The 25,140-nt window shown below is 39.2% G+C and overlaps 1 protein-coding gene across 1 annotated transcript in view; it reads right to left on the bottom strand.

The window, feature by feature from the left end:
* The window catches only part of WDR49 (WD repeat domain 49), a 135,256-nt gene that overhangs the window by 89,482 nt on the left and 20,634 nt on the right, over window positions 1-25,140 (bottom strand). Inside the window, exons 3-4 of the mRNA XM_075268714.1 lie at window positions 2,995-3,171; window positions 2,723-2,897 (exon numbers count right to left, since the gene is read on the bottom strand). Of these exons, the coding sequence (XP_075124815.1) occupies window positions 2,723-2,897; window positions 2,995-3,171 (352 nt within the window). The remainder of the gene's footprint in view (window positions 1-2,722; window positions 2,898-2,994; window positions 3,172-25,140) is intronic.

The following is a 25,140-nucleotide window of genomic DNA, read 5'->3' as shown; positions in this document are numbered from 1 at the left end:
GCTCATTTGCATACCGGTTAAAACCAGTATTTCTACGGAACGGCGCGGCGGAGACCACGTCTAAAGGTAGGAGATGAATAGCCTTTCTTAAGGCTATTCCGACGTGGTAATTAGAAAAAAAAGTAGTTTAATGGTAGAATCCCTTTAAGGCAAGGGACAGTCAGGAGTCTACTGAGAAGACTTATAGGATGGAAAGAGTTTGAGGCAATGATTGGGTGGGAAGCTACTACTGAAATAAAAACAGTGTCAATGCAGTTTTAGGAATTTGCAAATAGATGTCAGGTTATATACAGTGCCTTGTGAAAGTATTCGGGCCCCTTGAACTTTTCAACCTTTTGCCACATTTCAGGATTCAAACAAAGGTAGAAATGTTTTATTTTTTGGGGAAGAATAAACAACAAGTGGGACACAATTGTGAAGTGGAACGAAATTTATTGGATATTTTAAACTTTTTTAACAAATAAAAAACTGAAAAGCGGGGCATGAAATATTATTCAGCCCCTTTACTTTCATTGCAGCAAACTCACTCCATTCAGTTCAGTGAGGATCTCAGAATGATCCAATGTTGTCCTAAATGACTGATGATGAAAAACAGAATCCACCTGTGTGTAACAAGTCTCCGTATAAATGCACCTGCTCTGTGATAGGCTCAGGGTTCTGTTTAATGTGCAGAGAGCATCATGAAGACCAAGGAACACACCAGGCAGGTCCGAGATACTGTTGTGGAGAAGTTTAAAGGCGGATTTGGATACAAAAAGATTTTCCAAACTTTAAACATCCCAAGGAACACTGTGCAAGTAATCATATTAAAATGGAAAGAATATCAGACCATTTGTTAAAATAGCCAATAAATTTCATTCCACTTCAAAATTGTGTCCCACTTGTTGTTGATTCTTCCCCCAAAAAGTTAAATGTGATAGCTTTAGGTTTGAAGCCTGAAATGTGGCAAAAGGTTGAAAAGTCCATGGGGGCCGAATACTTTCGCAAGGCACTGTATGTATATACAATAGTTGTACAGTGGGTCCTCAGAATGAATTTTACTAATGGGACTCAGGCACCTCAGTCTGACCCTGAAGGCTGGCATAGAAAATGCTGGCCTTAATAAATCTCGCGCATTTGTGATTCAATTCTTCACCTCCTGGATGTGGTGGCTGACAACAGTGGGGAATGTTTCAAATTATCAAAACCAAACTTCACAGCCCCACTGTCAGTGGAGGGTGCACCTCATTTATGACAAGGCACACCTTCTGCTGGGCTGTGCATCTTGAAGGAGATATACGCCAACTGGTATACATTTCCAGTAACATTTACGCCAAAGTTGCATTTTTTTTTTTGCAAATCTGCCTCTGTGTGTTACTGTAGTCTAGGACTACACAGACCCTGACCGCCCATAGACTATATTTGACCGGACAGTCCTTTTCTAACTTTGTAAGAATGTACCTGTACGTCCTTGCAAGGTTAGCTTGCAGCACAAAATTGAGTAGCTGTGGGATCGGGATGCTGGCTGATACTACAGCCAAATATCTCCTAAGGAAGGCAGGGAATGTTTATAATGGTTTATTACCGTCTTGCCTTCCTGACTGCGGCGTACAAAGCCCTCAATGAGAGAGATGTGCACAGTTATAGGAGCTGCCATGATGCAGCCCCCTCTGACTCACCGCTAGGAAGACAGGAACTCTGAGAGCTGACGGCAATTCAAGACTTAAAACTCACAAAATGCTAGGAACCTAATCTCTCCCAGATTTCTCAATTGTATTAATCCCAAGAACCTAAACCATTCTCTAGTATCAAAAATGAATATGCTCTACATGTGGAAGATTATTACAAATATATCCAAGTTATGCACTTATGTATCCTAGATCAACATCGGAGGCTATATTACTCCTGAGACTGTATATAGCATTTACATAAAAAAAGAAAGTTAAAATGCCACCCAGGTCTATTATGACATTATAGGGGGGTACAAAAAGAAAAAAAAAAAAGTAGAAAAAACCCCGGCTACTACCACGCTCCCATCATAGGTTCTAGCCCCTCCCCTGGCATCACAACAATAAGTGTGACCTATGTAAAAATGATCGAAACGGAGAAGAAAAAATATTTTAAAATTTTTGCAAGTAGAACTTAGTGCTGGTGAAAAAAAAAAACACTAAAAATGTGAGAAACAAGACATTTTCTCTCCTTTTTTTGTTTATATTTTCTTGGATATTATAATAAAAAAAAATTGAAAAATAAAAATACCATTAAAAATAAAGCCCTTTTTATCACCCCCAAAAAGTATTGGAATAACTCAAAGGGAAAAAAAGTGTTTAAGCCCTGAAAACCACATGTATGAAAAACCGCATGTATGAAAATGTCCCGGTACTGAAGTGGTTAAGAAGGAGTAACAGAGTGCATTACTTGTAATGTAAGCAAGATCTAATAAAAATAAGACTGATACAATAGTCTTTCATTTGGGGAAATCAGAAAACCTTCAAAATTGGCAAAAGAGAAGCACAAGCTACCGATGTAGATAAAGTAATGTTCCTAGATATGGATGAATGCAACAATTGGCAACAGCCTCATTCACCTTCTTTGCTGTATAGAGAGGAATGTAACAATTCTCCTTGTGCTGATAGCTAATGGGTTCATCTAATCTTTTTTTTTTATAGAGAAGCAATGTAAGCTTTGTCCCAGCAAATAAGTAAAATCTGGAATTCCACATATATAAGACTCAGCACATCACCTTGTCGCACCCAGTTGTTGTCATGAAGGGCATGTTTTGCAATAGAGCAACATTTGTGGAATCCACCAACCAGTTCTTTCCAGGTAATGTACAAAGTAGTCTGTTGATCCTCTGTAGAACTAGCCGGTCGCTCAAATAAAGATATCATAGCTGATGTAAAACATATCGCCTGGACCTATAAAGATAAGAAGCACATTAGTACGCTCACAGACCATACGTTACACAACACATGGGTAACGTAAGCCCGAAATCCATCTACTTATTTGCTCTACCTGCCCACTGACATCTCCAAATGTAAGGATAGCATCATTGGCATCTTCTGGATTGTGCCAGTAATCCATGCATATTGGTGTAGCATGTAATCCTTGAAGTTTATACTGGCAAAACAGGTCTTGCTTTGTATTGACATCATAAAAACAGATTTCCTTACTGGTGAAAGCAACTGCAATCTGGAGAGTGAAAAACACTAAGAATAAAATAATGGCATAACAATATAGAGATTTCTATGTGGTTGGGCCACTCCAATTGTTACAGCGTCTTACTGAATGAAAGCTGAGGGTTTTTTCATCACATTATTTTTATTAAACAAAACCACAAACCAATTTTCCATTTTCCAAGAGACATGAAAAACAGACAATAGCACATTATAAAAAAATAAAATTCACAAAGTATAAAATGGAAATACAGAGTACATAGCAGATATAATGCAGGCTCATACTGATCTTAATCAAGAATAACTACCCCCCCCCCCCCCCTCAAATGTAGATGTGGTATTGAGCTGTAAGGTCACTGTACACAAGCTGAGAATAGCAGAATCAAATTGGACAAAGTACAGTCAGCATTCAATCCAGAACAACCTAGCAGTATAATACGGTTATCATCAAGTAGCACAAGTAAGCGTCAATGATCACTAAATATGAAATAATTAACATCTGGTTACAGGAGCATTATCACAGGCCCACTCCTAGCTTTTCCCAACCTACTCAGCCTAACCCACAACCCCATTATATACTTACCTCTCTTCCTTCCTTTCAGGCTTCTTCCTATGGGACAGCCCATTCTTCTTTTCTGAGTGCCGGCGGGCGCTCTTATCCCAGCGCTGCTCTGTGCTCTGCCTAAATGATTCACCTCTACTGCACAGGGGTAAGTCTGATAGAGTGGATGGGGGGAGTAGTAATGACATTCCATTTCTGGAAATAGGGAAACAGATCATCACCAGATAACCAGCAAATGTCCCTGGGGCGGTCATATGTCCACCCTAGGGATATGGATAAATATACATTTTTCATTAATTTTGTTATTTAGAAAGTAGTAGATGTGTTTTTAGATTAGTGTAGGGATTTCCATTTATCCTGGACAACCCCCTTTAAGTCTAAGTTTAGTAGGGGATCCAAATTCAACACCAAATAGTCATGATGCTGACTACTTATCTCAATGCCAAGAAATCTAAATTTAGTGACTCTTGGAAGTTGTGTGTGAGCTGGGTAGTACATCAGAATACATTAGTGCTGGGGGAGTGGGAGGGTTAAGTCAAATTAAATCAAATAAGCTTTATTGGCACGTCCAAAAAGATATTTGGCATTGCCAAAGCAAGTAAAGTGTGGGGGGGGGAGTATTGGTTCGGGGGAGAGTGGTGGGTATGGGGGGGGGGTGATTTGGGGTATAATAGCCTTTGTGGTCTCATCTTCCTCTTAGTTGGTGGCGGATGGACACCTATTGGGCAGTGATCTCCACAGTCGACTCCTCTTCTCCAAGTAGGATGCAGAATTTCCTCTTCTCATCATCCAAATAGATTAAAACAAGTCAGTAGAGCTTTATTGGTGTCAGAGGGCATGGTTGGTATGGCAGGGGGGGGGGGGCATTGGGACATGTGAGGGTGGGTAATTAGGGAGGGCAGAAATATCCAGGGGTGAATGGGTGATTAGGGGGTATAACAGTCCATGGGGTTTCATATTCCCCTCATTTGGTGACAGCTGGATACATATTGGGCAGCGATCTCCACAGTGGCCTCTTCTTCTCCCAGTAGGATATAGAGTTTCCACTTCTCGTCTGCAGATATGAAGTCTGGGATGTTGGCAGAGAGTCTATGGAAGTAGACAGCCCTCACAGCTGAGTATTTGGTGCAGTGTAGCAGGAAGTGTGCCTCGTCTTCTAGGGCCCCCTGGTCACAGTGCTGGCACAGGCTGTTCTCCCGTGGCTTGTACGTCTGCCTGTGTCGCCCCGTCTCCATCTCTAGGCTGTGGGCGCTCAGTCTGTACCAGCTCAGGGCCTGTCTTTGTTTGGGGTGGGGTATTTTTTTCCAGGTAGGTGGCCATGGTGTAGTCCCTTTGCAGTGACTGGTACACAGTGAGTTTCTTGGGTCTTTGTTGGTGCGTGTTAAATATTATAATAATACAATATTCTTTAGCACACAAAGGGTTAAACTCTACTGACATCACACTTCTATATTCTGGGTACATGGGTGTGGTTAGAGTATACTAGGTTAGACATCTCCTTGCATAGCAATAAGATGGAAGGTAACATCCCCTCTCATGAATATAAATGAGTAAGAAATACACATGTCTGGGCCTGTCGTTGAGGAGACCAGAGTGGGTGACCCTGGCAGGTGGTCAGTCATGAAGGACGTCGTGACCAGCCCAAGTCCACCAACCATATGACAAGCATGAACCAAGCTGTAACTACAGGATATCCAGATGAAGAACTTTAACTTCTCTGAAGATGTCAACTATTGAGACATTGACTGATATTTCTGTTATTTTGGACATTTTCCCTGTTCCTGTGTTTTCCTTCAAGACTTTAATTAAACTCTACAATGATTTATAACAAGCTGGCTCTTCCTATTGTGTTAAGGCCTACAACACGTGGTCACAAGTTTCACCGCAATTTCAGAGATATTTAACAGTGCCCTTTAATAATATACTCTGCATGTAGATAGACTTAACTCCTATCAGAATATGACTCTGATGAGACAGTAGCGGCTGTTGAAACGTGTCAGGCAATCAATTGTCCTTCTTGAGAGGTTTTCAGAGGAGATAGGGCGCTTGGTTTATATACATACGGTAGGTAGTGACCTGTAGTGCTGGTGATTTCACTGAGCCACAATTGAGGTACACCAGGGCAGGTGTTGTGCTCCTAAGTCTTAGCCCAGCAAGTTGTCATATGGGCCCCTAATGTGTCAGTGAGGAGTAAATGGCAGCTTACTGTTTTGTGCCAATTGTGTATGTGGAGGTTCAACTTCGGCTTTCCACATTTATTGGCAGCATTTTGATAGACAAGTTTGTGATACATTAGTAGTGGGCGATAGAAATAGTATACTTAGCAATTGGCTACGCCGTACTCTAAGCTAATATTGTCTATCTTAATTTACTACACTAGTGCATGGCGTTGGTGCACATTTGTTTTGGTATTTTGAAATCTTTTAATACGGTATTAATACAGATTATATATTTTAGTACGTCCACACTGTTAGGGTCTCTCTTAGCATTTTTTGTTACTTGGGTAGTAAATCAGTTGGCATTAGGACCAATCTATCCCAGTCCTAATGCCAGACCACCTACCAAACTCCTGACTGATAGACATGACCAGGGAGAGAGAAGATACCACATCCCAGATGTATAGCAGTATGTTGTCCGTGTATAAGGATACCCACTCCTACAGAGTGCCACATTTATACCCTATCAGGTCGGCTGAGGAGCGCAGCAAACAATTGCAGAATTCTTAGAGGAAGAAGCTCACCAAACGTCCTTCATAAATTCCAGCAAACCACACTCCCAGAAGCTGATTTTTGCCTAAAAGTTTGACTATATTGGTTTTGGGGAGAACTAAAAACTGCCTGAGCCCTCAGTAATACAGTTTACCAGGACAATAGCATGATGGCACATGTGCAAAAAAAAAAAAAAAAAACCAAAGCAGGTTGTATAGGTGTGATTTCAGTGCAGAAGAGTATGACATCAGACAGAGCTAGAGCCTTCACTAGCTGTACTATGGACCGCCCACTGGTCACTTATAACCTAATTTGCATATCAGATAAAACTTTCATTTCTCTGTGATCAAACCTCTCTCCAGGTATACAAAGGTATGTCTGCAATGTTTCAAGGTATTATTTGTGGCTACAATACATTTAATTGACATTAAGAAGCTGATAGTGTCTCTGTAAATGATAAAATCCTCTTTGTTTGCAACCACCTCTATAGGGCACTTAGTGCATGTTATTTTATACATTAATTTTACCTTATGCAGTGAGCTTTACTAAGAGATGACTATCGGCAGGCAGGAGTTTATCATTTCTATTAAGAAAGCATGTGATTCAGAGAATAAACTGCTGAGCGGTGACCCCTTTAAAGCTATATGGTGCATTTAGATGTGTATGGTTGTGGGACCCCTTATGCTCTAGGGCCCTTGAGCAGTGAATGATCACTGAAGTAGATTGTCCTCCCCGGTAAATCAATTTGGCTTATTTTGGTCAGTTGAAATTTATTGGCATTTCCAATAAAGAGGATAGAGTGTAAATGTTAAGTCACTGTGGAGTAGTAAATTAATTGTCCCATTAATTATTAATATAGAAAAAGGTACAGAACAACGGAGGAAATGCCACAGACAATCTTGCAGTAACAAAATCTATATTACTGTACTCTACAGAGAGAATATTCTTCCTATAAGGTCGTGGAGCTTCATTGCACCATCTAAATTTTAGAGGTATTGTAAGAAAGTTACCATAGCATTCAGGAAATGTCTGTTCATTGCCTATAGCAATAACAATTGCTAGATTTTAGCCTAACAGCTATGACAGGTAATGATTAGAGATGAGCGAACAGTGTTCTATCGAACTCATGTTCGATCGGATATTAGGCTGTTCGGCATGTTCGAATCGAATCGAACACCGCGTGGTAAAGTGCGCCATTACTCAACAGGAACTACGACACCGGTGACGTTGAGAAAAGTAGGCAAAACCCATTGGCTGCCGAAAACATGTGACCTCTAATTTAAAAGAACAGCGCCGCCCAGGTTCGCGTCATTCTGAGCTTGCAATTCACCGAGGACGGAGGTTTCCGTCCAGCTAGCTAGGGCTTAGATTCTGGGTAGGCAGGGACAGGCTAGGATAGGAAGGAGAAGACAACCACAACAGCTCTTGTAAGAGCTAAATTCCAGGGAGAAGCTTGTCAGTGTAACGTGGCACTGACGGGCTCAATCGCCGCAACCCAGCTTTCCCAGGATCCTGAATGGAATACACTGTCAGTGTATTCCCGTATACCCGATATATACCCCCGATACCCGTTCCAACGGTGTGCCCCCCCACCTTCACCCCAGAAATACCCTGCAAGTCCCCTAGCAATAGAATTGGGGCTATATACACCCACTATTTTTGCTACTGCCATATAGTGCCATTGTCTGACTGGGAATTCAAAGAATATATTGGGGTTACGTGCACCCACAATTTTTACTACTGGTATACAGTGCCAGTTTCTGACTGGGAATTCAAAGAATATATTGGGGTTATAAATACCCTCATTTCTTGCTACTGCCATATAGTGCCAGTTTCTGACTGGTAATTCAAAGAATATATTGGGGTTACAAATACCCTCATTTCTTGCTACTGCCATATAGTGCCAGTTTCTGACTGGGAATTCAAAGAATATATTGGGGTTACGTGCACCCACAATTTTTACTACTGGTATACAGTGCCATTGTCTGACTGGGAATTCAAAGAATATATTGGGGTTATAAATACCCTCATTTCTTGCTACTGGTATATAGTGCCATTGTCTGACTGGGAATTCAAAGAATATATTGGGGTTACGTGCACCCACAATTTTTACTACTGGTATACAGTGCCAGTTTCTGACTGGGAATTCAAAGAATATATTGGGGTTATAAATACCCTCATTTCTTGCTACTGCCATATAGTGCCAGTTTCTGACTGGGAATTCAAAGAATATATTGGGGTTACGTGCACCCACAATTTTTACTACTGGTATACAGTGCCATTGTCTGACTGGGAATTCAAAGAATATATTGGGGTTATAAATACCCTCATTTCTTGCTACTGGTATATAGTGCCATTTTCTGACTGGGAATTCAAAGAATATATTGGGGTTACGTGCACCCACAATTTTTACTACTGGTATACAGTGCCAGTTTCTGACTGGGAATTCAAAGAATATATTGGGGTTACAAATACCCTCATTTCTTGCTACTGCCATATAGTGCCAGTTTCTGACTGGTAATTCAAAGAATATATTGGGGTTACGTGCACCCACAATTTTTACTACTGGTATACAGTGCCAGTTTCTGACTGGGAATTCAAAGAATATATTGGGGTTACAAATACCCTCATTTCTTGCTACTGCCATATAGTGCCAGTTTCTGACTGGTAATTCAAAGAATATATTGGGGTTATAAATACCCTCATTTCTTGCTACTGGTATATAGTGCCATTGTCTGACTGGGAATTCAAAGAATATATTGGGGTTACGTGCACCCACAATTTTTACTACTGGTATACAGTGCCAGTTTCTGACTGGGAATTCAAAGAATATATTGGGGTTACAAATACCCTCATTTCTTGCTACTGCCATATAGTGCCAGTTTCTGACTGGTAATTCAAAGAATATATTGGGGTTACGTGCACCCACAATTTTTACTACTGGTATACAGTGCCAGTTTCTGACTGGGAATTCAAAGACTATATTGGGGTTATAAATACCCTCATTTCTTGCTACTGCCATATAGTGCCAGTTTCTGACTGGGAATTCAAAGAATATATTGGGGTTATAAATACCCTCATTTCTTGCTACTGCCATATAGTGCCAGTTTCTGACTGGGAATTCAAAGAATATATTGGGGTTATAAATACCCTCATTTCTTGCTACTGCCATATAGTGCCAGTTTCTGACTGGGAATTCAAAGAATATATTGGGGTTATAAATACCCTCATTTCTTGCTACTGGTATATAGTGCCATTGTCTGACTGGGAATTCAAAGAATATATTGGGGTTACGTGCACCCACAATTTTTACTACTGGTATACAGTGCCATTGTCTGACTGGGAATTCAAAGAATATATTGGGGTTATAAATACCCTCATTTCTTGCTACTGCCATATAGTGCCAGTTTCTGACTGGGAATTCAAAGAATATAATGGGGTTACGTGCACCCACAATTTTTACTACTGGTATACAGTGCCATTGTCTGACTGGGAATTCAAAGAATATATTGGGGTTATAAATACCCTCATTTCTTGCTACTGGTATATAGTGCCATTGTCTGACTGGGAATTCAAAGAATATATTGGGGTTACGTGCACCCACAATTTTTACTACTGGTATACAGTGCCAGTTTCTGACTGGGAATTCAAAGAATATATTGGGGTTACAAATGCCCTCATTTCTTGCTACTGCCATATAGTGCCAGTTTCTGACTGGGAATTCAAAGAATATATTGGGGTTACGTGCACCCACAATTTTTACTACTGGTATACAGTGCCAGTTTCTGACTGGGAATTCAAAGAATATATTGGGGTTACAAATACCCTCATTTCTTGCTACTGCCATATAGTGCCAGTTTCTGACTGGTAATTCAAAGAATATATTGGGGTTATAAATACCCTCATTTCTTGCTACTGGTATATAGTGCCATTGTCTGACTGGGAATTCAAAGAATATATTGGGGTTACGTGCACCCACAAATTTTACTACTGGTATACAGTGCCAGTTTCTGACTGGGAATTCAAAGAATATATTGGGGTTACAAATACCCTCATTTCTTGCTACTGCCATATAGTGCCAGTTTCTGACTGGGAATTCAAAGAATATATTGGGGTTACGTGCACCCACAATTTTTACTACTGGTATACAGTGCCAGTTTCTGACTGGGAATTCAAAGAATATATTGGGGTTACAAATACCCTCATTTCTTGCTACTGCCATATAGTGCCAGTTTCTGACTGGTAATTCAAAGAATATATTGGGGTTACGTGCACCCACAATTTTTACTACTGGTATACAGTGCCATTGTCTGACTGGGAATTCAAAGAATATATTGGGGTTATAAATACCCTCATTTCTTGCTACTGCCATATAGTGCCAGTTTCTGACTGGGAATTCAAAGAATATATTGGGGTTATAAATACCCTCATTTCTTGCTACTGCCATATAGTGCCAGTTTCTGACTGGGAATTCAAAGAATATATTGGGGTTATAAATACCCTCATTTCTTGCTACTGGTATATAGTGCCATTGTCTGACTGGGAATTCAAAGAATATATTGGGGTTACGTGCACCCACAATTTTTACTACTGGTATACAGTGCCAGTTTCTGACTGGGAATTCAAAGAATATATTGGGGTTACAAATACCCTCATTTCTTGCTACTGCCATATAGTGCCAGTTTCTGACTGGTAATTCAAAGAATATATTGGGGTTACGTGCACCCACAATTTTTACTACTGGTATACAGTGCCATTGTCTGACTGGGAATTCAAAGAATATATTGGGGTTATAAATACCCTCATTTCTTGCTACTGCCATATAGTGCCAGTTTCTGACTGGGAATTCAAAGAATATATTGGGTTTACGTGCACCCACAATTTTTACTACTGGTATACAGTGCCATTGTCTGACTGGGAATTCAAAGAATATATTGGGGTTATAAATACCCTCATTTCTTGCTACTGGTATATAGTGCCATTGTCTGACTGGGAATTCAAAGAATATATTGGGGTTACGTGCACCCACAATTTTTACTACTGGTATACAGTGCCAGTTTCTGACTGGGAATTCAAAGAATATATTGGGGTTACAAATACCCTCATTTCTTGCTACTGCCATATAGTGCCAGTTTCTGACTGGTAATTCAAAGAATATATTGGGGATACGTGCACCCACAATTTTTACTACTGGTATACAGTGCCATTGTCTGACTGGGAATTCAAAGAATATATTGGGGTTATAAATACCCTCATTTCTTGCTACTGCCATATAGTGCCAGTTTCTGACTGGGAATTCAAAGAATATATTGGGGTTACGTGCACCCACAATTTTTACTACTGGTATACAGTGCCATTGTCTGACTGGGAATTCAAAGAATATATTGGGGTTATAAATACCCTCATTTCTTGCTACTGGTATATAGTGCCATTGTCTGACTGGGAATTCAAAGAATATATTGGGGTTACGTGCACCCACAATTTTTACTACTGGTATACAGTGCCAGTTTCTGACTGGGAATTCAAAGAATATATTGGGGTTACAAATACCCTCATTTCTTGCAACTGCCATATAGTGCCAGTTTCTGACTGGTAATTCAAAGAATATATTGGGGATACGTGCACCCACAATTTTTACTACTGGTATACAGTGCCATTGTCTGACTGGGAATTCAAAGAATATATTGGGGTTATAAATACCCTCATTTCTTGCTACTGCCATATAGTGCCAGTTTCTGACTGGGAATTCAAAGAATATATTGGGGTTATAAATACCCTCATTTCTTGCTACTGCCATATAGTGCCAGTTTCTGACTGGGAATTCAAAGAATATATTGGGGTTATAAATACCCTCATTTCTTGCTACTGGTATATAGTGCCATTGTCTGACTGAGAATTCAAAGAATATATTGGGGTTACGTGCACCCACAATTTTTACTACTGGTATACAGTGCCAGTTTCTGACTGGGAATTCAAAGAATATATTGGGGTTACAAATACCCTCATTTCTTGCTACTGCCATATAGTGCCAGTTTCTGACTGGTAATTCAAAGAATATATTGGGGATACGTGCACCCACAATTTTTACTACTGGTATACAGTGCCATTGTCTGACTGGGAATTCAAAGAATATATTGGGGTTATAAATACCCTCATTTCTTGCTACTGCCATATAGTGCCAGTTTCTGACTGGGAATTCAAAGAATATATTGGGGTTACGTGCACCCACAATTTTTACTACTGGTATACAGTGCCATTGTCTGACTGGGAATTCAAAGAATATATTGGGGTTATAAATACCCTCATTTCTTGCTACTGGTATATAGTGCCATTGTCTGACTGGGAATTCAAAGAATATATTGGGGTTACGTGCACCCACAATTTTTACTACTGGTATACAGTGCCAGTTTCTGACTGGGAATTCAAAGAATATATTGGGGTTACAAATACCCTCATTTCTTGCTACTGCCATATAGTGCCAGTTTCTGACTGGTAATTCAAAGAATATATTGGGGATACGTGCACCCACAATTTTTACTACTGGTATACAGTGCCATTGTCTGACTGGGAATTCAAAGAATATATTGGGGTTATAAATACCCTCATTTCTTGCTACTGCCATATAGTGCCAGTTTCTGACTGGGAATTCAAAGAATATATTGGGGTTACGTGCACCCACAATTTTTACTACTGGTATACAGTGCCATTGTCTGACTGGGAATTCAAAGAATATATTGGGGTTATAAATACCCTCATTTCTTGCTACTGGTATATAGTGCCATTGCCTGACTGGGAATTCAAAGAATATATTGGGGTTACGTGCACCCACAATTCTTACTACTGGTATACAGTGCCATTGTCTGACTGGGAATTCAAAGAATATATTGGGGTTATAAATACCCTCATTTCTTGCTACTGGTATATAGTGCCATTGTCTGACTGGGAATTCAAAGAATATATTGGGGTTACGTGCACCCACAATTTTTACTACTGGTATACAGTGCCAGTTTCTGACTGGGAATTCAAAGAATATATTGGGGTTACAAATACCCTCATTTCTTGCTACTGCCATATAGTGCCAGTTTCTGACTGGTAATTCAAAGAATATATTGGGGTTACGTGCACCCACAATTTTTACTACTGGTATACAGTGCCAGTTTCTGACTGGGAATTCAAAGCATATATTGGGGTTACAAATACCCTCATTTCTTGCTACTGCCATATAGTGCCAGTTTCTGACTGGTAATTCAAAGAATATATTGGGGTTACGTGCACCCACAATTTTTACTACTGGTATACAGTGCCATTGTCTGACTGGGAATTCAAAGAATATATTGGGGTTATAAATACCCTCATTTCTTGCTACTGCCATATAGTGCCAGTTTCTGACTGGGAATTCAAAGAATATATTGGGGTTATAAATACCCTCATTTCTTGCTACTGCCATATAGTGCCAGTTTCTGACTGGGAATTCAAAGAATATATTGGGGTTATAAATACCCTCATTTCTTGCTACTGGTATATAGTGCCATTGTCTGACTGGGAATTCAAAGAATATATTGGGGTTACGTGCACCCACAATTTTTACTACTGGTATACAGTGCCATTGTCTGACTGGGAATTCAAAGAATATATTGGGGTTATAAATAACCTCATTTCTTGCTACTGCCATATAGTGCCAGTTTCTGACTGGGAATTCAAAGAATATATTGGGGTTACGTGCACCCACAATTTTTACTACTGGTATACAGTGCCATTGTCTGACTGGGAATTCAAAGAATATATTGGGGTTATAAATACCCTCAATTCTTGCTACTGGTATATAGTGCCATTGTCTGACTGGGAATTCAAAGAATATATTGGGGTTACGTGCACCCACAATTTTTACTACTGGTATACAGTGCCAGTTTCTGACTGGGAATTCAAAGAATATATTGGGGTTACAAATACCCTCATTTCTTGCTACTGCCATATAGTGCCAGTTTCTGACTGGTAATTCAAAGAATATATTGGGGTTACGTGCACCCACAATTTTTACTACTGGTATACAGTGCCAGTTTCTGACTGGGAATTCAAAGAATATATTGGGGTTACAAATACCCTCATTTCTTGCTACTGCCATATAGTGCCAGTTTCTGACTGGTAATTCAAAGAATATATTGGGGTTATAAATACCCTCATTTCTTGCTACTGGTATATAGTGCCATTGTCTGACTGGGAATTCAAAGAATATATTGCGGTTACGTGCACCCACAATTTTTACTACTGGTATACAGTGCCAGTTTCTGACTGGGAATTCAAAGAATATATTGGGGTTACAAATACCCTCATTTCTTGCTACTGCCATATAGTGCCAGTTTCTGACTGGTAATTCAAAGAATATATTGGGGTTACGTGCACCCACAATTTTTACTACTGGTATACAGTGCCAGTTTCTGACTGGGAATTCAAAGAATATATTGGGGTTACAAATACCCTCATTTCTTGCTACTGCCATATAGTGCCAGTTTCTGACTGGTAATTCAAAGAATATATTGGGGTTACGTGCACCCACAATTTTTACTACTGGTATACAGTGCCATTGTCTGACTGGGAATTCAAAGAATATATTGGGGTTATAAATACCCTCATTTCTTGCTACTGCCATATAGTGCCAGTTTCTGACTGGGAATTCAAAGAATATATTGGGGTTATAAATACCCTCATTTCTTGCTACTGCCATATAGTGCCAGTTTCTGACTGGGAATTCAAAGAATATATTGGGGTTATAAATACCCTCATTTCTTGCTACTGGTATATAGTGCCATTGTCTGACTGGGAATTCAAAGAATATATTGGGGTTACGTGCACCCACAATTTTTACTACTGGTATACAGTGCCAGTTTCTGACTGGGAATTCAAAGAATATATTGGGGTTACAAATACCCTCATTTCTTGCTACTGCCATATAGTGCCAGTTTCTGACTGGTAATTCAAAGAATATATTGGGGTTACGTGCACCCACAATTTTTACTACTGGTATACAGTGCCATTGTCTGACTGGGAATTCAAAGAATATATTGGGGTTATAAATACCCTCATTTCTTGCTACTGCCATATAGTGCCAGTTTCTGACTGGGAATTCAAAGAATATATTGGGGTTACGTGCACCCACAATTTTTACTACTGGTATACAGTGCCATTGTCTGACTGGGAATTCAAAGAATATATTGGGGTTATAAATACCCTCATTTCTTGCTACTGCCATATAGTGCCAGTTTCTGACTGGGAATTCAAAGAATATATTGGGGTTACGTGCACCCACAATTTTTACTACTGGTATACAGTGCCATTGTCTGACTGGGAATTCAAAGAATATATTGGGGTTATAAATACCCTCATTTCTTGCTACTGGTATATAGTGCCATTGTCTGACTGGGAATTCAAAGAATATATTGGGGTTACGTGCACCCACAATTTTTACTACTGGTATACAGTGCCAGTTTCTGACTGGGAATTCAAAGAATATATTGGGGTTACAAATACCCTCATTTCTTGCAACTGCCATATAGTGCCAGTTTCTGACTGGTAATTCAAAGAATATATTGGGGATACGTGCACCCACAATTTTTACTACTGGTATACAGTGCCATTGTCTGACTGGGAATTCAAAGAATATATTGGGGTTATAAATACCCTCATTTCTTGCTACTGCCATATAGTGCCAGTTTCTGACTGGGAATTCAAAGAATATATTGGGGTTATAAATACCCTCATTTCTTGCTACTGCCATATAGTGCCAGTTTCTGACTGGGAATTCAAAGAATATATTGGGGTTATAAATACCCTCATTTCTTGCTACTGGTATATAGTGCCATTGTCTGACTGGGAATTCAAAGAATATATTGGGGTTACGTGCACCCACAATTTTTACTACTGGTATACAGTGCCAGTTTCTGACTGGGAATTCAAAGAATATATTGGGGTTACAAATACCCTCATTTCTTGCTACTGCCATATAGTGCCAGTTTCTGACTGGGAATTCAAAGAATATATTGGGGATACGTGCATCCACAATTTTTACTACTGGTATACAGTGCCATTGTCTGACTGGGAATTCAAAGAATATATTGGGGTTATAAATACCCTCATTTCTTGCTACTGCCATATAGTGCCAGTTTCTGACTGGGAATTCAAAGAATATATTGGGGTTACGTGCACCCACAATTTTTACTACTGGTATACAGTGCCATTGTCTGACTGGGAATTCAAAGAATATATTGGGGTTATAAATACCCTCATTTCTTGCTACTGGTATATAGTGCCATTGTCTGACTGGGAATTCAAAGAATATATTGGGGTTACGTGCACCCACAATTTTTACTACTGGTATACAGTGCCAGTTTCTGACTGGGAATTCAAAGAATATATTGGGGTTACAAATACCCTCATTTCTTGCTACTGCCATATAGTGCCAGTTTCTGACTGGTAATTCAAAGAATATATTGGGGATACGTGCACCCACAATTTTTACTACTGGTATACAGTGCCATTGTCTGACTGGGAATTCAAAGAATATATTGGGGTTATAAATACCCTCATTTCTTGGTACTGCCATATAGTGCCAGTTTCTGACTGGGAATTCAAAGAATATATTGGCGTTACGTGCACCCACAATTTTTACTACTGGTATACAGTGCCATTGTCTGACTGGGAATTCAAAGAATATATTGGGGTTATAAATACCCTCATTTCTTGCTACTGGTATATAGTGCCATTGTCTGACTGGGAATTCAAAGAATATATTGGGGTTACGTGCACCCACAATTTTTACTACTGGTATACAGTGCCATTGTCTGACTGGGAATTCAAAGAATATATTGGGGTTATAAATACCCTCATTTCTTGCTACTGGTATATAGTGCCATTGTCTGACTGGGAATTCAAAGAATATATTGGGGTTACGTGCACCCACAATTTTTACTACTGGTATACAGTGCCAGTTTCTGACTGGGAATTCAAAGAATATATTGGGGTTACAAATACCCTCATTTCTTGCTACTGCCATATAGTGCCAGTTTCTGACTGGTAATTCAAAGAATATATTGGGGTTACGTGCACCCACAATTTTTACTACTGGTATACAGTGCCAGTTTCTGACTGGGAATTCAAAGCATATATTGGGGTTACAATAACCCTCATTTCTTGCTACTGCCATATAGTGCCAGTTTCTGACTGGTAATTCAAAGAATATATTGGGGTTACGTGCACCCACAATTTTTACTACTGGTATGCAGTGCCATTGTCTGACTGGGAATTCAAAGAATATATTGGGGTTATAAATACCCTCATTTCTTGCTACTGCCATATAGTGCCAGTTTCTGACTGGGAATTCAAAGAATATATTGGGGTTATAAATACCCTCATTTCTTGCTACTGGTATATAGTGCCATTGTCTGACTGGGAATTCAAAGAATATATTGGGGTTACGTGCACCCACAATTTTTACTACTGGTATACAGTGCCATTGTCTGACTGGGAATTCAAAGAATATATTGGGGTTATAAATAACCTCATTTCTTGCTACTGCCATATAGTGCCAGTTTCTGACTGGGAATTCAAAGAATATATTGGGGTTACGTGCACCCACAATTTTTACTACTGGTATACAGTGCCATTGTCTGACTGGGAATTCAAAGAATATATTGGGGTTATAAATACCCTCATTTCTTGCTACTGCCATATAGTGCCAGTTTCTGACTGGGAATTCAAAGAATATATTGGGGTTATAAATACCCTCATTTCTTGCTACTGCCATATAGTGCCAGTTTCTGACTGGGAATTCAAAGAATATATTGGGGTTATAAATACCCTCATTTCTTGCTACTGGTATATAGTGCCATTGTCTGACTGGGAATTCAAAGAATATATTGGGGTTACGTGCACCCACAATTTTTACTACTGGTATACAGTGCCATTGTCTGACTGGGAATTCAAAGAATATATTGGGGTTATAAATAACCTCATTTCTTGCTACTGCCATATAGTGCCAGTTTCTGACTGGGAATTCAAAGAATATATTGGGGTTACGTGCACCCACAATTTTTACTACTGGTATACAGTGCCAGTTTCTGACTGGGAATTCAAAGCATATATTGGGGTTACAATAACCCTCATTTCTTGCTACTGCCATATAGTGCCAGTTTCTGACTGGTAATTCAAAGAATATATTGGGGTTACGTGCACCCACAATTTTTACTACTGGTATACAGTGCCATTGTCTGACTGGGAATTCAAAGAATATATTGGGGTTATAAATACCCTCATTTCTTGCTACTGCCATATAGTGCCAGTTTCTGACTGGGAATTCAAAGAATATATTGGGGTTATAAATACCCTCATTTCTTGCTACTGCCATATAGTGCCAGTTTCTGACTGGGAATTCAAAGAATATATTGGGGTTATAAATACCCTCATTTCTTGCTACTGGTATATAGTGCCATTGTCTGACTGGGAATTCAAAGAATATATTGGGGTTACGTGCACCCACAATTTTTACTACTGGTATACAGTGCCATTGTCTGACTGGGAATTCAAAGAATATATTGGGGTTATAAATAACCTCATTTCTTGCTACTGCCATATAGTGCCAGTTTCTGACTGGGAATTCAAAGAATATATTGGGGTTACGTGCACCCACAATTTTTACTACTGGTATACAGTGCCAGTTTCTGACTGGGAATTCAAAGATTATATTGGGGTTACAAATACCCTCATTTCTTGCTACTGCCATATAGTGCCAGTTTCTGACTGGTAATTCAAAGAATATATTGGGGTTACGTGCACCCACAATTTTTACTACTGGTATACAGTGCCAGTTTCTGACTGGGAATTCAAAGAATATATTGGGGTTACAAATACCCTCATTTCTTGCTACTGCCATATAGTGCCAGTTTCTGACTGGTAATTCAAAGAATATATTGGGGTTATAAATACCCTCATTTCTTGCTACTGGTATATAGTGCCATTGTCTGACTGGGAATTCAAAGAATATATTGGGGTTACGTGCACCCACAATTTTTACTACTGGTATACAGTGCCAGTTTCTGACTGGGAATTCAAAGAATATATTGGGGTTACAAATACCCTCATTTCTTGCTACTGCCATATAGTGCCAGTTTCTGACTGGTAATTCAAAGAATATATTGGGGTTACGTGCACCCACAATTTTTACTACTGGTATACAGTGCCATTTTCTGACTGGGAATTCAAAGAATATATTGGGGTTACAAATACCCTCATTTCTTGCTACTGCCATATAGTGCCAGTTTCTGACTGGTAATTCAAAGAATATATTGGGGTTACGTGCACCCACAATTTTTACTACTGGTATACAGTGCCATTGTCTGACTGGGAATTCAAAGAATATATTGGGGTTATAAATACCCTCATTTCTTGCTACTGCCATATAGTGCCAGTTTCTGACTGGGAATTCAAAGAATATATTGGGGTTACGTGCACCCACAATTTTTACTACTGGTATACAGTGCCATTGTCTGACTGGGAATTCAAAGAATATATTGGGGTTATAAATACCCTCATTTCTTGCTACTGGTATATAGTGCCATTGTCTGACTGGGAATTCAAAGAATATATTGGGGTTACGTGCACCCACAATTTTTACTACTGGTATACAGTGCCAGTTTCTGACTGGGAATTCAAAGAATATATTGGGGTTACAAATACCCTCATTTCTTGCTACTGCCATATAGTGCCATTTTCTGACTGGTAATTCAAAGAATATATTGGGGATACGTGCACCCACAATTTTTACTACTGGTATACAGTGCCATTGTCTGACTGGGAATTCAAAGAATATATTGGGGTTATAAATACCCTCATTTCTTGCTACTGCCATATAGTGCCAGTTTCTGACTGGGAATTCAAAGAATATATTGGGGTTACGTGCACCCACAATTTTTACTACTGGTATACAGTGCCATTGTCTGACTGGGAATTCAAAGAATATATTGGGGTTATAAATACCCTCATTTCTTGCTACTGGTATATAGTGCCATTGTCTGACAGGGAATTCAAAGAATATATTGGGTTTACGTGCACCCACAATTTTTACTACTGGTATACAGTGCCAGTTTCTGACTGGGAATTCAAAGAATATATTGGGGTTACAAATACCCTCATTTCTTGCTACTGCCATATAGTGCCAGTTTCTGACTGGTAATTCAAAGAATATATTGGGGATACGTGCACCCACAATTTTTACTACTGGTATACAGTGCCATTGTCTGACTGGGAATTCAAAGAATATATTGGGGTTATAAATACCCTCATTTCTTGCTACTGCCATATAGTGCCAGTTTCTGACTGGGAATTCAAAGAATATATTGGGGTTATAAATACCCTCATTTCTTGCTACTGCCATATAGTGCCATTGTCTGACTGGGAATTCAAAGAATATATTGGGGTTACGTGCACCCACAATTTTTACTACTGGTATACAGTGCCAGTTTCTGACTGGGAATTCAAAGAATATATTGGGGTTACAAATACCCTCATTTCTTGCTACTGCCATATAATGCCAGTTTATGACTGGTAATTCAAAGAATATATTGGGGTTACGTGCACCCACAATTTTTACTACTGGTATACAGTGCCATTGTCTGACTGGGAATTCAAAGAATATATTGGGGTTATAAATACCCTCATTTCTTGCTACTGCCATATAGTGCCAGTTTCTGACTGGGAATTCAAAGAATATATTGGGGTTACGTGCACCCACAATTTTTACTACTGGTATACAGTGCCATTGTCTGACTGGGAATTCAAAGAATATATTGGGGTTATAAATACCCTCATTTCTTGCTACTGGTATATAGTGCCATTGTCTGACTGGGAATTCAAAGAATATATTGGGGTTACGTGCACCCACAATTTTTACTACTGGTATACAGTGCCATTGTCTGACTGGGAATTCAAAGAATATATTGGGGTTACAAATACCCTCATTTCTTGCTACTGCCATATAGTGCCAGTTTCTGACTGGTAATTCAAAGAATATATTGGGGATACGTGCACCCACAATTTTTACTACTGGTATACAGTGCCATTGTCTGACTGGGAATTCAAAGAATATATTGGGGTTATAAATACCCTCATTTCTTGCTACTGCCATATAGTGCCAGTTTCTGACTGGGAATTCAAAGAATATATTGGGGTTACGTGCACCCACAATTTTTACTACTGGTATACAGTGCCATTGTCTGACTGGGAATTCAAAGAATATATTGGGGTTATAAATACCCTCATTTCTTGCTACTGGTATATAGTGCCATTGTCTGACTGGGAATTCAAAGAATATATTGGGGTTACGTGCACCCACAATTTTTACTACTGGTATACAGTGCCATTGTCTGACTGGGAATTCAAAGAATATATTGGGGTTATAAATACCCTCATTTCTTGCTACTGGTATATAGTGCCATTGTCTGACTGGGAATTCAAAGAATATATTGGGGTTACGTGCACCCACAATTTTTACTACTGGTATACAGTGCCAGTTTCTGACTGGGAATTCAAAGAATATATTGGGGTTACAAATACCCTCATTTCTTGCTACTGCCATATAGTGCCAGTTTCTGACTGGTAATTCAAAGAATATATTGGGGTTACGTGCACCCACAATTTTTACTACTGGTATACAGTGCCATTGTCTGACTGGGAATTCAAAGAATATATTGGGGTTATAAATACCCTCATTTCTTGCTACTGCCATATAGTGCCAGTTTCTGACTGGGAATTCAAAGAATATATTGGGGTTACGTGCACCCACAATTTTTACTACTGGTATACAGTGCCATTGTCTGACTGGGAATTCAAAGAATATATTGGGGTTATAAATACCCTCATTTCTTGCTACTGGTATATAGTGCCATTGTCTGACTGGGAATTCAAAGAATATATTGGGGTTACGTGCACTCACAATTTTTACTACTGGTATACAGTGCCAGTTTCTGACTGGGAATTCAAAGAATATATTGGGGTTACAAATACCCTCATTTCTTGCTACTGCCATATAGTGCCAGTTTCTGACTGGTAATTCAAAGAATATATTGGGGTTACGTGCACCCACAATTTTTACTACTGGTATACAGTGCCATTTTCTGACTGGGAATTCAAAGAATATATTGGGGTTACAAATACCCTCATTTCTTGCTACTGCCATATAGTGCCAGTTTCTGACTGGTAATTCAAAGAATATATTGGGGTTACGTGCACCCACAATTTTTACTACTGGTATACAGTGCCATTGTCTGACTGGGAATTCAAAGAATATATTGGGGTTATAAATACCCTCATTTCTTGCTACTGCCATATAGTGCCAGTTTCTGACTGGGAATTCAAAGAATATATTGGGGTTACGTGCACCCACAATTTTTACTACTGGTATACAGTGCCATTGTCTGACTGGGAATTCAAAGAATATATTGGGGTTATAAATACCCTCATTTCTTGCTACTGGTATATAGTGCCATTGTCTGACTGGGAATTCAAAGAATATATTGGGGTTACGTGCACCCACAATTTTTACTACTGGTATACAGTGCCAGTTTCTGACTGGGAATTCAAAGAATATATTGGGGTTACAAATACCCTCATTTCTTGCTACTGCCATATAGTGCCATTTTCTGACTGGTAATTCAAAGAATATATTGGGGATACGTGCACCCACAATTTTTACTACTGGTATACAGTGCCATTGTCTGACTGGGAATTCAAAGAATATATTGGGGTTATAAATACCCTCATTTCTTGCTACTGCCATATAGTGCCAGTTTCTGACTGGGAATTCAAAGAATATATTGGGGTTACGTGCACCCACAATTTTTACTACTGGTATACAGTGCCATTGTCTGACTGGGAATTCAAAGAATATATTGGGGTTATAAATACCCTCATTTCTTGCTACTGGTATATAGTGCCATTGTCTGACAGGGAATTCAAAGAATATATTGGGTTTACGTGCACCCACAATTTTTACTACTGGTATACAGTGCCAGTTTCTGACTGGGAATTCAAAGAATATATTGGGGTTACAAATACCCTCATTTCTTGCTACTGCCATATAGTGCCAGTTTCTGACTGGTAATTCAAAGAATATATTGGGGATACGTGCACCCACAATTTTTACTACTGGTATACAGTGCCATTGTCTGACTGGGAATTCAAAGAATATATTGGGGTTATAAATACCCTCATTTCTTGCTACTGCCATATAGTGCCAGTTTCTGACTGGGAATTCAAAGAATATATTGGGGTTATAAATACCCTCATTTCTTGCTACTGCCATATAGTGCCATTGTCTGACTGGGAATTCAAAGAATATATTGGGGTTACGTGCACCCACAATTTTTACTACTGGTATACAGTGCCAGTTTCTGACTGGGAATTCAAAGAATATATTGGGGTTACAAATACCCTCATTTCTTGCTACTGCCATATAATGCCAGTTTATGACTGGTAATTCAAAGAATATATTGGGGTTACGTGCACCCACAATTTTTACTACTGGTATACAGTGCCATTGTCTGACTGGGAATTCAAAGAATATATTGGGGTTATAAATACCCTCATTTCTTGCTACTGCCATATAGTGCCAGTTTCTGACTGGGAATTCAAAGAATATATTGGGGTTACGTGCACCCACAATTTTTACTACTGGTATACAGTGCCATTGTCTGACTGGGAATTCAAAGAATATATTGGGGTTATAAATACCCTCATTTCTTGCTACTGGTATATAGTGCCATTGTCTGACTGGGAATTCAAAGAATATATTGGGGTTACGTGCACCCACAATTTTTACTACTGGTATACAGTGCCATTGTCTGACTGGGAATTCAAAGAATATATTGGGGTTACAAATACCCTCATTTCTTGCTACTGCCATATAGTGCCAGTTTCTGACTGGTAATTCAAAGAATATATTGGGGATACGTGCACCCACAATTTTTACTACTGGTATACAGTGCCATTGTCTGACTGGGAATTCAAAGAATATATTGGGGTTATAAATACCCTCATTTCTTGCTACTGCCATATAGTGCCAGTTTCTGACTGGGAATTCAAAGAATATATTGGGGTTACGTGCACCCACAATTTTTACTACTGGTATACAGTGCCATTGTCTGACTGGGAATTCAAAGAATATATTGGGGTTATAAATACCCTCATTTCTTGCTACTGGTATATAGTGCCATTGTCTGACTGGGAATTCAAAGAATATATTGGGGTTACGTGCACCCACAATTTTTACTACTGGTATACAGTGCCATTGTCTGACTGGGAATTCAAAGAATATATTGGGGTTATAAATACCCTCATTTCTTGCTACTGGTATATAGTGCCATTGTCTGACTGGGAATTCAAAGAATATATTGGGGTTACGTGCACCCACAATTTTTACTACTGGTATACAGTGCCAGTTTCTGACTGGGAATTCAAAGAATATATTGGGGTTACAAATACCCTCATTTCTTGCTACTGCCATATAGTGCCAGTTTCTGACTGGTAATTCAAAGAATATATTGGGGTTACGTGCACCCACAATTTTTACTACTGGTATACAGTGCCATTGTCTGACTGGGAATTCAAAGAATATATTGGGGTTATAAATACCCTCATTTCTTGCTACTGCCATATAGTGCCAGTTTCTGAC

The sequence above is a fragment of the Leptodactylus fuscus genome, chromosome 3 (genome assembly GCF_031893055.1).
Source record: "Leptodactylus fuscus isolate aLepFus1 chromosome 3, aLepFus1.hap2, whole genome shotgun sequence".
NCBI lineage: Eukaryota > Metazoa > Chordata > Amphibia > Anura > Leptodactylidae > Leptodactylus > Leptodactylus fuscus.
This window is presented reverse-complemented; position numbering and strand designations above follow the sequence as displayed.